General features: G+C 33.4%; 1 protein-coding gene and 1 pseudogene across 1 annotated transcript in view; both read left to right on the top strand.

Moving 5' to 3' along the window:
• Positions 1-11,917, top strand: part of LOC110020723 — a 43,081-nt gene extending 31,164 nt beyond the window's left edge. The window contains exons 3-5 of the mRNA XM_020718915.1: positions 5,870-5,961; positions 11,157-11,216; positions 11,453-11,917. Coding sequence (XP_020574574.1) covers positions 5,870-5,961; positions 11,157-11,216; positions 11,453-11,603 — 303 coding nt within the window. The 3' untranslated portion in view covers positions 11,604-11,917. The remainder of the gene's footprint in view (positions 1-5,869; positions 5,962-11,156; positions 11,217-11,452) is intronic.
• Positions 11,918-11,964: 47 nt separating this feature from the next.
• Positions 11,965-16,556, top strand: part of LOC110020722 — a 21,922-nt pseudogene continuing 17,330 nt past the window's right edge.

Here is a 16,556-nt window from a genome sequence, read left to right as displayed (position 1 = left end):
TTCCCTTGCTGCCTTATCCGAGAACACCCATTTGTGCTTTTTTTTGTGTTAGCTCGCAGTTTTCCTTGCTGCCTAGGTTTACATGGGGATTTTTGGGCTTTTTTAGCCTTATGAGCTGCAATTTCCTTTGTTGTACTGATTTGATAATGAAGCTTGTGAAGATTTTACTTTGGGGGCTTTCTTTTGTGCTTCCCTGTTACCCTCCTACTCGAAATATATTCATATGGCTTTTATTGGATTTTTAAGCTCTTGGAGGTTTGTTTTTGGTGGCTCTGTTTTGCTTCCTGCTGCCCCTCTATTCGAATATATACTGGAATAATTTTTTTGGTGTTTTAAACGTTGGTTTGGGGCCTGATTTTTAAGCTCCCCATTATTGTTACTCCTAGTCAAATGTATTCTGGAACTCATTACTACGCTTTGAGATGTTGGTTTTGGGGCTTACCTACGTTTCTCTGCTTACTGTTACCTGCCCCTGTTCAGAATATATGTTGGGTGCAAATTTTTGGTATTAAGGCTCTGTGGAATTTTCTTTCTGGTGGCTCAATTTTGGCCCCTTGTTGGGCTCCGTTTTGGCTTGGTGGTGGCTTGATTTTTGGCAACTTGTTGGGTTCGATTTTGCCCTCTTGGCAGTCCTTTATTTGTGAGTATGTCAGCTGGTGGCTTCCTCCTTTGCTGTCCCTAGTCGTGAGCCCTTACCTGTTGGTTCATTTATGTTGGGTGTTGGTTGGTGGCTTTCTCCTTTGTTGTCCTTATGTCGTGAGCCCTTGTTTGTGTTTGGTTGGTCCCTTTGTGTACCTATAATTGAGAAATTATGATATAAAAAAATATGATTCAATACATTTTAATTGTTTGGGTGGGAGATTGGTTATTGTTTTTAGACACAAGATCTAATACCTTTGTTAGTGGCAAATATTTTTTTATCATTCCATGCTTAACATTTAAAGCTTGTGTACTATGTCAAATTTTGCGATGATCTGTATTATAAAGTTGCTTAAACATTATATTTTAATATCTCGAGTCTTGAAATATAAAAAAATGGTTGGATAAGCATATGGAATACCGAGGTGGCCTATAAGTTCGAGATGTGGGGTAACAGGCAATGATGCAAAGATCCACCAATCAACTCTTCTTATAGCTGAAAACATATAATCAATTTTCAATCAGTGAGATGCCCTTTCGCTTCCTTAAATCATCGGTATTCCTAACCCTTTCTTAAAAGGCTTGAGAATTGGTAGTTAAAAAAAGAACATATACTATAAACACGACACAGATACTACACTTGCAAAAAGAGCAGATACTATATCCACAAAATGATAGATGCCACATTTATAAAATAGTAAATACCACTCCTTAGACACTATACATTAATTAATATATATATACTTTTGATATCACACACATATGCACTCCACATATCAAGTATTACATTTCATACACCTTAGATAGGTACACCACATTCTTAATTGATAAATTTAAACACTCCATATATCAAATATTACTTTCCATGCATCCTATATAGGTACACTACCCACCTTTAATCGGCAATTCTATATTTTACCCAATAAATCCTACACTACACAATAAACACTACACATCACTTCCTACACAACAGATACTATACTTATAACACAACAAATATTACACACTAGACAATACCCAACATATACTACAAGAACAAATACTACATTTCTTTTGAAAGTTTGGATACTGCATAATAAATATCACTTATTAAATGCACCACATCATAATAAGTTCAGATACTATATAGTTCACTCATCAATTAAATGACAGGGTTTAGGGCTGCTCGACTATAGGGGTGATTTCGTTGGTGACCTCTGATTGATATTGATAGGTAGAGTTTAATATATCAGTAGCCTGGGAGATCGAGGGAAAAAAAAAGTCTAGTCTGAGTCTACCCCCAAATTAAAATCTTATAACCCACTTCAAAATTTCATATGTTTATCATTCAGCTTTATTAAATCTTTCATATACATAATCTGCAAATCTTTATCTGATCCATTTTATGTTATTGTAATTTGTTTTGAAACATCAACATAATTAACCATGTACGCATTTTAATTGTTCCAGTTTCTTTATTTTCTCTACTGTATATTTCTTTCTTTATTGCATAGTCGTTTCTTTCTTTACAGTACTTTATTTTATAGCTTTCTTTCTGTCTTTTTCTTTTACAGTACTTTACTACTTAGTTATTTCCTTTAATTACTCCATTGTACTGTATACATCCACTTGTACTCATGCTTTTAGTTACTATTTTCTAGTATGTTTGTATAACACCGTAGGATAGACTGTTCGAGGCATTATTTTCTCTTTTCTCTCTTTTTTCTGGGACGAGACGTTGACTTGGTCGAATGAAGATTCATCTCCGGGCAACGATCGAGACGACAACAGAAAGATGGTAGGAGCATAAACTGAACTTTGATCGATTTAATTAACATATCTATAGGACATCGAGGTTGTTCTTCTAGTACAACATAAACCCTCATATCATATTTTAGGACTTTGTACGTATGATATAAGTCCTAAACTTTTTAGGATTTCAAGGTCGTAGTTTGGTACAACATAAATCCTCCTATTTTTTCGAGTCATTTGCATATGATATGCCAATATAAGTCTTGAATATCTAACTAATCTTCAGGACTGAAATATTAAATGATTTTTCTTTCAAAGATGTAAAACAAAACCATAGATTAGTTTGAGATGTCTTTGAATCTTATTCAGTATCTTCAACATCTCCTATATTTGCTCATTTGGATTCTGAAAATAAATGTTCTTATTTGAACTTATTCCACTTGACTTTTTCTATAAACAATCGTGGAAATTTAAACGTTGAATTCTTGAAGACGAAACACTGATTTTAATCGAGAGTTTTCTTAGGTGACTTCCGTTGTCTAAGATGTAATTAACTCTATGGGTTTGCCTATATAGGAAATTGAAAACTCAGATTAATCTAAATCATGTCTAATCTGTGCATTAGGTAGAGAAATTTGTCGGCTATAAATTTGCAGGCCAAAATAAAGTGATAAACTTTTAAGTTTAATTAGTTATGCCTACTAACAAGTGATACTCTCATCTTTTAAGATGATATATCAGTTGTGGTATCGTGCTCAGCTATTTAAACTATTAGATATATGAGCTCTATCCGGTTTCATAATTTAAAAAAAAATAATTTTTAAAAAATTCAAATTACATTATATATTATATTAAATTTAAGTTTTGAATCTTATTTTCAGAAATATAAAAAATGGCTGACAAGTTGTAAAGTGGGTGGTAGATGAATTGGTATTCAACCACTTCTATTAGGAGGATGACAAGTTTTAATTACTTTTCCTAGGGCTTTTAAGTGTGTTGTGGCCTCCCAAGTCCATACTCATGTTGGCATAAATTTAAGTATGCATTTTAGGCAAAAAAAAAAGAATGAAAACAACCATGTACTAATCTGAATGAGATCTCCCAATTAACAAGATCCATATTTCAATATGTCCATTACTATAATTCTTTCCCACTAAGTTAACCACTTAATTCATAAGAAAATAATAGTATGTAATCAAAACACAAAAATATAGAAGGGCTCAAAAACATCAAAACTCAATATCATCATGGGGCGACGCCAACATCAATTTAACAGGGGGTAACTGATGTTGGGGTTATCCCTAATCTCAACGAAATGAGAATATTGTTGTTGAAATTCCAATAGGATTGTCATTTTTCCAGACACAACTATCCCTTAATCGTTTTCACACAACTGCAAAAAACAACCAGTCAGCTTCCCTGCAACAGCATCCTGGGGCAGAGCTATGACCTCATGCCTAAGGAAGACGGCATGTTAATTGTGCTATGACCTCATGCACAAATTTATGAGTCGCAGTTCCACCAAGAAGTAGATCCTGCAAAAGGTAGTGCTATCAAAATTATGATCTAGACTAGATATGAATTATTAGTTGTACAAAATTATGAATCGGTATGATAAATGATGACTTGTATTTCATATGTAATCACCTACACTTCAGTGATCCTTGTGACCTTTATTTTTGACGCGAAACCTTTGACATGCATCGCGGTTACTAAAATGGTTCACTAATTGAATACCCCAACAACTCAAATAATAGCTCTCCTGCCACTCTGACATGAATCTGAAAAACTATCCATCTTCAGTGAAAAGAGAAATGAAAACATCCTATATATATAAGGTTATCAATTAAACAGAATTTAAAAAAGTTAAAATATTCAAATTGAACAAGGTTAATTCATATGTGAATTGTTAATTCATGTATGAATCACATGTGAATTATACATATTCTCAACATAAAAAAAAAATTCACAACCCTAACTCTCAAATTGATAAAATGATAATATCACTAGAAAAATATTCATTTAACAACTAAAATATCATCATTAACAATATTCACAATTCATTTTAAAATCCAAAAAACTCACATTCATTAAGCATACCAAGGTCTACAATTATGGGAGGTAACAACATTTTCAAGAAACTAGTCAATAAAACAGAAAATGTGGCACTAACATGAAATTAGATCAAACATTAGAACTCATCTCAAACACAAAATACTCAATACAATCACTAATATGTCTGCTTTCATCTCTCAAAGAAATACTAATAGTTGGATATAGTCAGTGAGCATTACTGAGCCATGCATAAACAGATGAATGTCCCGCAAATACGTGACACCACCATATAGGTTCTTCAGGACATGCCAATATGGAGCAACAACACCAGAAACTATAAAATCATCTCCATCCTCTATCAAATTTATTTGCTACGAAGATCATTTAGCATCATCTTCGATAATTTTCACTAGTTCAGAAATCCTTGCTAGTCCAATAGGAACACAGTGGCTATTAGACGTACGATTCAATCCTCGAACAAACTCAAAAACGCATATAAGTCCATCAGTCCAAATGTCACATACAGGAGCACTCTCTCCGCAAGGATGAAACTTTTGAAACTCTTGCTCGCTTGACTCCATGTTACTTTTACTTTATGGAAATCTCAAAATTATATTTGAAACTGAGTGTACAGGGTTCTGAATTATTTTGAAGGAATTAGTCTGAGGTTCTGCAATTATTAATATGTCAAAGAGTCCGTTCTAATTTATAATTGCAGTTATAAATTCTCGTAAAGAGGAAGTGCAAAACAATTACATGTTGAGAATCAATAACATATTCATCGAACGTGCGGTATAAAACATCAAATAGAAAAATTAAAAAAAAAACAGCTAATTATTATATATACCTAAGAAAGATATTAATGACCAAATGTTTTAACCCCAAAATACTCCAAACAGTTTTTTTTTCAATTAACCCCTAATTAAATTATAGCCTCCCATCAACACGTCTTACTGCTTTTAAAATATCTATACTTACACAAATATGTTAAATAATTATGAGTTTATTATTGGATCTAATATTATCCGTGGAAAGGTATAAAACTTTTATCATAGATACAAATTAAAGCAAAAGATATCAGGGAAAAAAAGATCAAGGGTTAGAATTTCATTGTAAGTGGTTTTGTTTAAAAAAAATGTGAGCCAATTTGGGCTAAAAATAATTTAGGAGAGAGAATTAAACATGGAAATTCAGAAGGTAGTTGGCACCGTATCTTTCCTAAGTATCTACATTAATTAGCTGTTTTTTATTTTTATTTTTTTTCCTATTAGATGTTTTATACTGCAGGTTTGATGAATATGTTATTGATTCTCAACATGTATTTGTTTTGTTTTTTTCATTTACGAGATTTATAAATGCTATTATAAATTAGAACGGACTCTTTGACATATTAATAATTCATATCTAGCATAGATCATAATTTTGATAGCATGACCTTTTGCAGGATCTACTTCTTCCTAGTGGAACTGCGACTTATAAATATGTGCATGAGGTCATAACACAATTAAATTATCGACTTTCTCGGTGGGATGATAGGTAAACAAAAATTTGTCACTTTTACTAGCAAAAGAAGGAAAGTTCAAAGTGCCCCTCTTGATTTCTTTGTTTTAAGATTGTTGTATTCAAAAAAGATTTTTTTTTTTGTGCTACTTTCAAGAGAAAATTGTTTCCAATAGAATAAAAAATTAATGTGTTATATTATGATGATATTGCTTGTCTTTTTTAATTTTAGTAGATGCATGCAAAATAAATGTAGTTTGATGCATGATGTTTGATCTAAATTTGAGGCTTTTAGTATTTTTTAGTTAATGAAGATCATTTAAGCCTATCTAAAACTCTCAATCCCCCAAAATCAAGTGCATTCAATTCAAGAAAGGTCATGTCATGTCATGATTTATGCGTCAGTTATGGTTTAGTGCTGATAAGCTCTATTTTGTATTTTGTCTGAAGGACACAAAATAATTTAAATTATATTATAAAGACAAATCAACCGATGTTATAAAGCCATAGGTCACAAGTCATTCAAGATTGAGGTTAAAGGTACCAACAACCTAAAGAAGTAAGAAGGACAACTACTAATGAGTTATTGCTCTAAAAGTTTCAGTTATATAGGCATGAATATGGTTTTACATCATCATAACCGCCCTTTAACTCAAACCGCCCGCTTATAGCTCGCTCCATGTCCATATTGACACATTCTGAATGTCTCTATTTGAACCTAAACATCTCCACAATTAATGTTAGATAGGACACATGAGAATGTTAAGAAGATTTACATGTTTAGTGTTCAATCCCTATGTATTTAATATATATAACACCTAAACTTTAACATGGTTCACTTTATTTAACACCATCCTTGCATTTCTATTTGGGTTGCTTGGAGAGCCTTCGCCCAAGCTGTCCTCAATAGTTTTAATGCAAGGAAGAATTTCATCTTTACTACAAGATCAATCGATGATCCATATAAATACCCAACCATAGAAAGAGAAGAAAAAAAAGTAGTGTTCAATTTATAATTTAAGTTGGTTTCAAAGCTTGCTATGGGATTTAATCGTTAAGTGTTAAATATACAAATACGTAGAAATTGGGGAGCATGTATGCACATTGGAATTATATGATGTGCAAGTATACCTTCCAAAATCTGGTATCAACATATGAATATATGAGAATTGTTAACCCTTAATCAATAATATATATAAACATCTGTCACCAAATATCAATGCATAAGTATTATGAACACTAAGAAAAATTTCTAAATATTGAATCAAGAATATAAATCTCACAAACCCCTTTAATAAGTGAGGTATAACATTAATAAGTGAATAGTAAACTTGTACCCTCCCACACAAAACTCATTTACATTTTTAATATCTAAACTTTTCATGCATGCGGCTAAGCATTTCTTTTTGTAAGGAGGATTTGCATATATATATATATATGCCACATGTATCTTGCACTTTCACATATTTAAGACTGAATCTTTTCTTGCGTGCGGCACACAACTTTGCACTTATATGCCACATGTATGCGGCACACAAGGCTGAATCTTAATTTTTCAGATCTTGTAAGAAAAATTAGCACACAAGTTTTTATTTTTTGGTAAGAAAAGTTTGCACTCAAGGTTTTTTTTGTAAGAAAAATTTGCACCCAAGACTTTTTTTAATTCATAAACTTAATTTTTCACCTTTATACCATATTTAATATCTAAACTTAACTTTTCATATTTTAAAAGTGTAAACTTACAGTTGGTATAAATAATAGATATAATTTATTAAATTTAAGATGAAATTCTCTAAGTTATTTGTATTCGTAACCATTCATATGCGATTTGGATACGATGAAATGAATATCTTTGTCAGATAAATCTACAAAGGCATATATCAATTTGAGGGATAGATGATTGAAGTTAATAATTACTTAACTGAAGATTCAAGTGTTGTGATTCAATGTGTTAAAAGATCAGAAGGGTCCAAGTATTCAGGGAGAACATTAAGTGAAGTTTAAAATGTATGGGTGTACCTATTTAAATTAGTTTTTGTGATGGATGTATTCCATTAAGAAATGTTATGGATGGTAAATATAGATAATTCTTCAGACAAGTGAATGTGATATTGTGGTATCTAAGATATAGCTATTTTACTCAAAGATTGTAATTAAACCAATATGTAAATAAGTTTGTATAAAAAGTATGATTAAGCTAAAGTTAGTGATTGAGTTAAAAGAGTATAATGGACTAAATGAAATGATCTATTCAAAGTATCACGACTAACCAAAATAAAATAGTATAGTAAAAAAAATGAATATAAGTAATAGTCTAGTCAAAAGAGCGTGACTAGATTATGACATGAATAATCTAGTCAAAAGAGCATGGATATGTTAAGTGCAATAATCTAGTTAAAAGAAAATGATTAGATTAGAATACAATTATATACTCATTGTTATATTTCTAATTATGAGACAACTCCAACTTGATCTACGCATTAAGGGATCAATTAAGAGAGAAACTAAGAGTATTGGATTTTACATATGATCGTAGAATGCGATTTAGATACCAATGCGTGTTGTAAAAGTAAATGACCAATACACCAGGTCAATTCAAATAAACACATATGATTATTTGTTTTGGTCAGTGTCTTTTGCAAGTGTTTGCATATGTTCTAAATTAGATTTTAGCTTTGAGCGATTCGAATCCAATTTCATGAAAATTAAACATGGATTTATCTTCTCTTTTTGAATCATTTTTTAAATTAGTAGTTTTGATATTTAAAATTACCTAATTTTTTTTAATTTTTGGAATTAAAGATCTCAACTTTGAATACTTAATTGATAATTAAAATAAATGATCATGATTTATTTTATTAATAAATGAAATAATTTAAAAAAAAACTAGTTTTGATTGAGAAAATTTTGAAATTAATTAGTTTTCAATAAAAGAGATGGCTAATGCTCCGAATATTTATAATCAAAATGATAACATTCGCCAAATATTCATGAATTTATTTTAAAATTTTTTATTGTTTTCATAGTTATCATAATCTGTGAAAATATAAATAAAAAATAAAGTAAATGTTTAAAATAAAATGTTTAAAAGTGTTCATGACGTGTTCACTTATTTTAGAGAAGCTGCTGACCTTACTTTTGGTTGAGGTCTAATTTCTCCCTCTTTAGTGGCCTAGGGTCTAATCATAGTAGTTTCCTGTTGACTATTTCTAGAAAACTAGAAAATGAACTATCACTATTATAAATTTTAAACTCTTCTTTTCTCAACTTGAAGTTCCATATACTGGTCATAACCTCTAACATTTAGTAGGTGTAACTACTATAAGAGAGCTCACAGAGAGTCCCCATAGGACTGCTTGACCTTAGGGTTGATGTTGGTCTGGAGCTAGTTCACTCACTGACACCCATTTGCACTCAATGTCACTCACTTTTACCTAAATTCCCAATACATGTAGGACCCAAAATAGGGATTCCACTGGTCCATGGCTCAACTATGGTGATTGGCGCTCCAACTTTACCTAAATAGTTAATCTAGCATTTTGCACCCAAATCCACCCCATTTACCGAATACCTCTCCTAGCCCAAAAATTTCAAAATTTCCTAAAAATTCCAAAATCCTTCCAAATGTTCCCAAAATCACCGTGGACCACTCCACTCACCCCCAATTTGACCTCTTTGACCAAAATCCCTAATTTGCCCTTAAAAACCCAATTTTCTCAAATTCACCCCAAATGTTCATCAATTTGACCCCAATTCCTCCCAATTTCAATTCTAAACTCCAATTGAACATGCCTATGAACAATTTAAACCAAATCCAAGCCAAATTGATGCTTTGAGCTCAATTTTGACCATATGACCTAATCTCTCCCAATTGAACCATATGACCCACTCAATTGCCTCAATTTGATCCTAAACTCTTCATAACAATCCTACACATCAAATTGGACCTTCAATTGACCCTAGTCAAGCCTCAATTTCATTCTATTTCAATGCAAATTCAAAACCCCTATTTCTGCCCCAATTTAGCCACATGCCCAAAATCTACCAAGTCCTCTGCGTATGTCGAAAAAACACAGTGCCAGACTCGATAATATCCAACAAATTTACAGAAAGCGGGGACGCTGACTACAAACGCAAGCACCTGCACATGAAGCGCTTAGTTCTTCCAACAATTGTTCAACTAGTCTGTAAGTTGAGCTTTTTAGGCTGAGAAGTATTCTTAGTTTTTTGTCTGTTGAATTGCTAGGGAAAACATATAGACCAAATCATTTGTTTGAGTCATCATTATTCATGCTTAGTTCATGCAATAACGAAGTGACGATTGATGGAACTACGACTGAATTGGATGATTAGTGAAAGCATGATGAATTAATCTTTTCTATAATATTGAAGATGCACCAATAAGGCTAATATATAAATTCAATGTGAAAGTCATAGGTAGTTGATAGTAGGATTTATTGGAAGGTTCATAGTCTGTAAACAATTTTTAAAAGGGGATCTAAGACTGATTGGAATCTCAAATTATCAGAATAGTCATCATATTTTTTTAATCAAGTAAAAATTGGTTTTTAGTTCTTTTTTTGTCAGCTGTTTGGGGCTTAGAGTAAGTTGTGCAATGCACCTATTGTATTTCAAGGGAAAATATATATTTATTTTTTCAATCATGATTTGGGTTAGTTTTGGATAGAAACCTTAATGTATGATTTTTTTTTTTTCTTTCTTGGAGTCGTTCCAAAATCTAGCGTGAAACCCCATTCCTTTATATATTTAAAATCCACCTCTTTGTAACACATCAGAAGTTAAAAGAATCTTTCTAGAAGCTGTTAACATAGATTGGTGTAAACTAAATATAATCAACACATAATATTCACATACATAATTGAAAAAAATAATTCATAAACCCATGCCAAATAGTTGGAATAAGGCTGATAGTAATGATAAAGAACAATAGCTTTTTCTTTATTTTGATAGGCTTAAACGATAGCATTATCAGCTTCACTTTTCATTTTCTTTAGCTGCATTATAGCATATGCTGTTTGCCATAACCAGCTCCTTATGGTTTAATGGTTTCACATCGAGGCTGCCATTTTGCATAACTTTTTGGGCATCTTACCTATCCATTCTTTAATAGAAAAGTTGTGTAGGTTTATAGCTAATTTTAACTTCTACAGCTACTGTCATTATTCTGAATTTTTATTCTTTTCTGATGTGTTTTTTGTTTGATTTTTTAGGCTATCTCGCAAGTTTGTTTTTTGTGCTGCTAATGAAATCGAGTTGAAGTTTGTGAACCGGTACATTCATCAACTTTAATGATATTGACGTCGTTCAAAAAAATATTTAATGCTGCCCTTTATTAAATTACTCATAATCTGGGTATCTTTGGGTTTTGTGGGCTGGTTGTTTCCATAATAGTTAGCTTTTTTGGGTTCAATATGGATGGAATCTCTGGTGTTGAGAACACTCCCTATGCATTTGCACTATTTTGTGAACTTCTCCTCTTCATTGGAATAGTATTAATTTATTTTAGCATGCTCTATCTTGGGCTGAAGAAGTCCGCCACTGAAGAGCAGGTCAATGCTAGAAATCTTGAGCTCCAGCAACTGTTTTTCTTGGTCAAACATGATGTAGAGGCACATGTAAATGTTAAGGAAGGTCTCTCCAGGCTGCGGACATCTTAAATGATGTTTACTACCATCTCTTTGCAATTTTTGGTATCATAATTTGCTTGAGAAAGGTTTTTTTACCTGATTTTTATGGTGGCCTTTTTGACATTAATAAGCTGGTGATGGATGTTTGGAGAGGGAATGAATAAAACTTATCCTGGCTTGTTGATATGGTGAGTAAGGAGGATGCTTGTAACATGTTTTCATGGGCCAGGACTTTGTTAAAAAGGTTGTAGGTTTACCATCTTCAAAAAATAGTTATGTGATCTTCATGAAATTGTAGGTTTACCATCTTCAAAAAGTGGTTGACAAAATGCAATAAATTTTCATTTTACATGCATTGTATAAATTTATTATAGTAGCATGTACCTTATTTATGGGTTTTGAAAAAGCTGATGGAAGGTAATTATGTTGTTAAGTCAGTTTTACTCATTAATATTTTTTATCTATGAAAAATTAAGTGTTTTATAAAGTTTACTATACTTTCTTAATGTGCAATATTTGTTTTCTAAAGTGAAACATTTATTTAACGAACTAGTGCACATTAACTGATATTTTTATGAAGTTTTGGGTTGACATTATGTGGAAAAATATTGATAAAATTTAATATTTTTTTGATTTTATATTTTGTGCATGGATTGATCACTAAAGAAGAAGCATGGTTTATGCCTTTATGATAACTGAAATGTGGTGATAATGTAAGGTTACATCATGTTTCTTCATAAATATATTGAATTAAGGAAGTACTTGTATTTTATTGCTGGGCTTTGACAAATTGCTCAAGTGAAACCTTTTTTTAGGGAACCATCTGAACTTTTATATAATCTTCATAAAGGTTTCGGTTATCCTTCTTCAAAAAATTTTTGACTAAAGGCAATAAATCTCAGTCTTACATGTGTATGTGAATTCTAAGAAGGGTGAAACATTGTAATTATGCAAGTTATGTTAGGTTTATTCGTCAACATTTAACATTTAAAAAAGATTTTAAGTGTATTATATGATTTACTTTTCTAAAGCTTTAATCCGAATGATCATAATTTCCTTATGAGATGATAAATGGGACCTACAAAATTTTGGTCAAAGATTTAGCAATCTCCGTCTTGACATGAATTTCCAAAGAATGTAGAATAGACCTTCTCCGCCTCTTTGACAAAGTTATAAAGTTCAATAATGAACACTAGCCAAGTTTAAGTAATACTCGAACTTCATTATTGGAACTCTTTAGGGCATCATATTGATAGGAGGTACACTTGGGGAGTCAATCTGTTATTTCAAAAGTTGGGAGAACAAGAGCAAGAGAAAGACATTGTGAAGTAGCCACGCCTTAGCCAAGCAAAGTACAAGGAGAAGAACTGGGTTGCGACCTTTCTATGCAAAAGAGGAGGAAGAACTAAGGGCTCCTTGTGCAGGTGCTTGCGTTTGTAGTCAACGTCACTACTTTTTTAAATTTGTCGGAGATTATCGAGTCTGGCACTCTATTTTTTCACCATTCGTGGAGGAGGAGAATTGATTGAAGTTGAAGAAGAAAGGAGAAGAGAAGGGGCTCGGTATCGTGCGTGAAGTGGAGAGCTGTCCCTGACAAACCCTAGTAGAGCGGCTCTGGGGCAAAGAGGAAGGAGGAAAGAGAACAAACGTGTGCAGGTGCGGTGCTAGGTTGAGCCACAACAAAAAGCAGAGGAGGAATAGAAAGGCAAATGCATGTGTTAGAGCAGTCAATCAAGCCTTATGAAAGGGGAGTTTAAGATTTTAGTTTATTTAATTTAAAAAATGTGATATATATATATATATATATAGTCGGTCTAAATCCGGCGTTGGTTGGTGTCTCCCACTCCACGTCGGTGTGTGGTTTCACTCTGATTTGCCGACCTCCAGTAAGGCTTGTAGCTTCGAATTCCTCTTAATTTCTTGGATCTGAAAGCTCTTCTTTTACCAAGGATTCTGTATAGAAAGTAGGCGGAGGCAACTGCCTCCTGTTTTCTTGACCAAATTTCTTCTCAAAACCCATCGGAGTCTACGAAGAATGGGAGAAAACCCCACGGTTTCGCGCTATGTGAAGCTAACGAACGAGCACTATAGGAGAGCCTCAATTGCATATTTAACATTTGAACTATTAAAAAAGCTATAACACCCTCCACGTGCCATTTTGCAAATTCTCTCCCAAATTTCAAAATTTACAAGAATATCCTTACTTTTCACTTCTTCTCAAATTCCCAATAATATGATGGTGGAAAATACACGATGTCCGTAAATAAGCAAATGTTGAGTGTTATTTGTGTCATTTCTTTTTCATACTAGTTAAGAAAAGCATAAAAAATGTGTAAATTTTATGTTTTTCATTAATAAATCTCTGAAATTGTTGTAATGCAGGGAGTGGAGAGAATCAGATGACATGGGAAGTGCTGGCAGCCAGACTTGTATATGTGCCATCCAATGAAGCTTATTTTTGGCATATTTACATGCATACCCGCTCAAATCCTATGCATTTACACATCTGTCCCCTGAATTTAAAGTTTTTACATACATTCCATCGTATCTGTACATGAAGATGTGTATTTCACTTTTTCAAATTTAAGATGGTGGTATTTTTTGATGTGATATGAAAGATTTGGGTGGTATGAATGTAAAAAAAATGAAGTCTAGGTGTTAGATATGTAAATACATAGGAATTGAGTGGTGTGGATGTAAATTTCCCTCCTGTTTATGATCAAGCAAGTTATAAAATTGCTGAATTTTTTTTTTAGATTGCGTGTTTAGGGCCGTTAGGGGTCATTTATTTTTTAATTTTTTTTTTATTTTTTAATGGATATTTCATGATTTTGTTTTATTTATTATTATTTTTTTAAAAGGAGTGTTTTTAAGTATTTTTTTTTTTTAATAATATTGCCATTTTTTGGCCAAACATATTTCAACATCCAATAAATATAAAGAGAACATATCTTTTATATATATATAATATTTTTAATGTTCTAACAATCAAAATATATGCACAAGTTCTTTTAGATAGGTTCTTAGCCCAACAAATCATTCCAAGGAAGAAGCTTCAACAGGTTAGGGTAACAGTCATGCTTCTTGCCTGCAAGTATGAGGACATTATGGTTCTTGTCATTGAAGTTCTTATCGTCATCTTTGACCAAGCTTACACGAGAGAAGTCCTTCAGATCGAAAGTTTGATGGTAAACACTCTACAGTTCAATGTGTTCACGAGGAGATTTCTCAAGGCTGCTCAGTCTGATAGACAGATTGAGCTGCTTTCTTCTTATATCATAGAACTATGCCCCGTTGAGTATGAAATGTTCAAATTTCGGCCTTCAATGCTTGTTGCTGCTGCAGTCTACACAGCTCAGTGTAGTTTAAAACGATTCAAGCACTAGACTGGGACCACTGAGCTGTACAAAGTACTCGGAAGTCCAGCTTCTAGAATGTTCTAAGATGATGGTGGATTTCCACCAGAAGTCTGGGAAAAGAAAGCTTACTGGGGACCATAAGAAATGTAGCACATTCAAGTTTGGATGTGCAGCAAAGTCTGAACCTGCTCTCTTCTTGTTGGATATGAGGAACTAACTGAAAAGAAAGCTCTAATCTTCTTTTTTTCCGGAGCTAAAAAAGGTTTGGAGAGAGTTGGGGGAGTGATTTTATATCTTTTTTTGCAAATTAAGTTGCTAAGATGCATGCAATGTGAGTTGCAGTTGTGCTAAGTTGCATGCAATGAATAACAAACATCATTTTGCAATCAAATATCTCGCGCGCGCGCGCGCGCGCACACACACACACACATAAACTTCTCACAACAAAACAACACATCACACACACACACACACACACACACCACACACACACATAAACTTCTCACAACAAAACAACACATCACCAATCAATCATATATTATATTATGCTACTGATCTAAAAAAAATCATTAAATAAAAAACCCACCATACTTAAATTTAAATCCATTCATTTTAATCCAAAACTTCACCAAATAAATATATTTTCATTTACACAATAAATAAACATCAATACAAATAAGCCCACAACATTAAATTATTTATTTGTCATACTTTGCATAAATATATCAACTAAACCCTAAAAAAATATTACGTGTGATGGCTGCACGTCCTTAAAACAGTTCAGATAAATTGTTGTGTGATACACGATAATACTAATTTCAAGACTTAACTTTACAAACCTCAAAATCCCCCTCACCTCTCTTCCCTCACTTCCCCCACTCCCTTGTACTTATAAAAACTCACAAATCAGAAAATAAATAAAATCGACAACCCCTATAATTACAATAAAATAATAAAGATAATCCACCCTCCCCTCATCAATATCATCCTCAAGCCAGTTTCTCCTCCCTTCCCCACCAGTCGTCTTCTTCACCACCGCTATTAACAAACTGCTTAAATAACTCGACCCCGCCAGGCTACAGAAGAATAGAGCCCCTGCCAATGTCTGCATGTGCTCCGGAAATTGCCGGTTATAGAACTAGATTTGCCCCACCGCATTAAATGCCTCCTCCACCCCCATAACCAGCAGCTGCGGCGCCACCCAGATAACCGGAATTGCCACCCCTTCCGACGACTAATCCCTCCTTTTCTTCTCCATCGCCGCCGCCATCACCATTGAAAAAATGGATATCAGCAACCCCACTCCTTGCCTCTACAACAGTGTGATCCCGCCGTCGAGCTTCGTGATCCTCCGGGTTACCGGAACAATGACCATGTCATATACGGGGATGAATGAAGCTAACCCTAGCATGGAGATCGTCCCCACCAAGCCCGGCAGGATCATGAATTGTGGACCGAGATGACGGTTCATTTTAATGGATTGGAGGACAGAGAAGGTCCATTGTTGTCCGAGGGCGACGAAGAAGATGATCCTGGAGGTCCAGATGGGTATGATGCGGATCAATTAGACTTCTTCGACTGGTTGTAGGGTGCAAGCCGCCATTGGCTCCGCGGGGGGGGGGCG

This window comes from Phalaenopsis equestris, unplaced genomic scaffold (genome assembly GCF_001263595.1).
Source record: "Phalaenopsis equestris unplaced genomic scaffold, ASM126359v1 Scaffold000107, whole genome shotgun sequence".
Classification (NCBI taxonomy): domain Eukaryota; kingdom Viridiplantae; phylum Streptophyta; class Magnoliopsida; order Asparagales; family Orchidaceae; genus Phalaenopsis; species Phalaenopsis equestris.
This window is presented reverse-complemented; position numbering and strand designations above follow the sequence as displayed.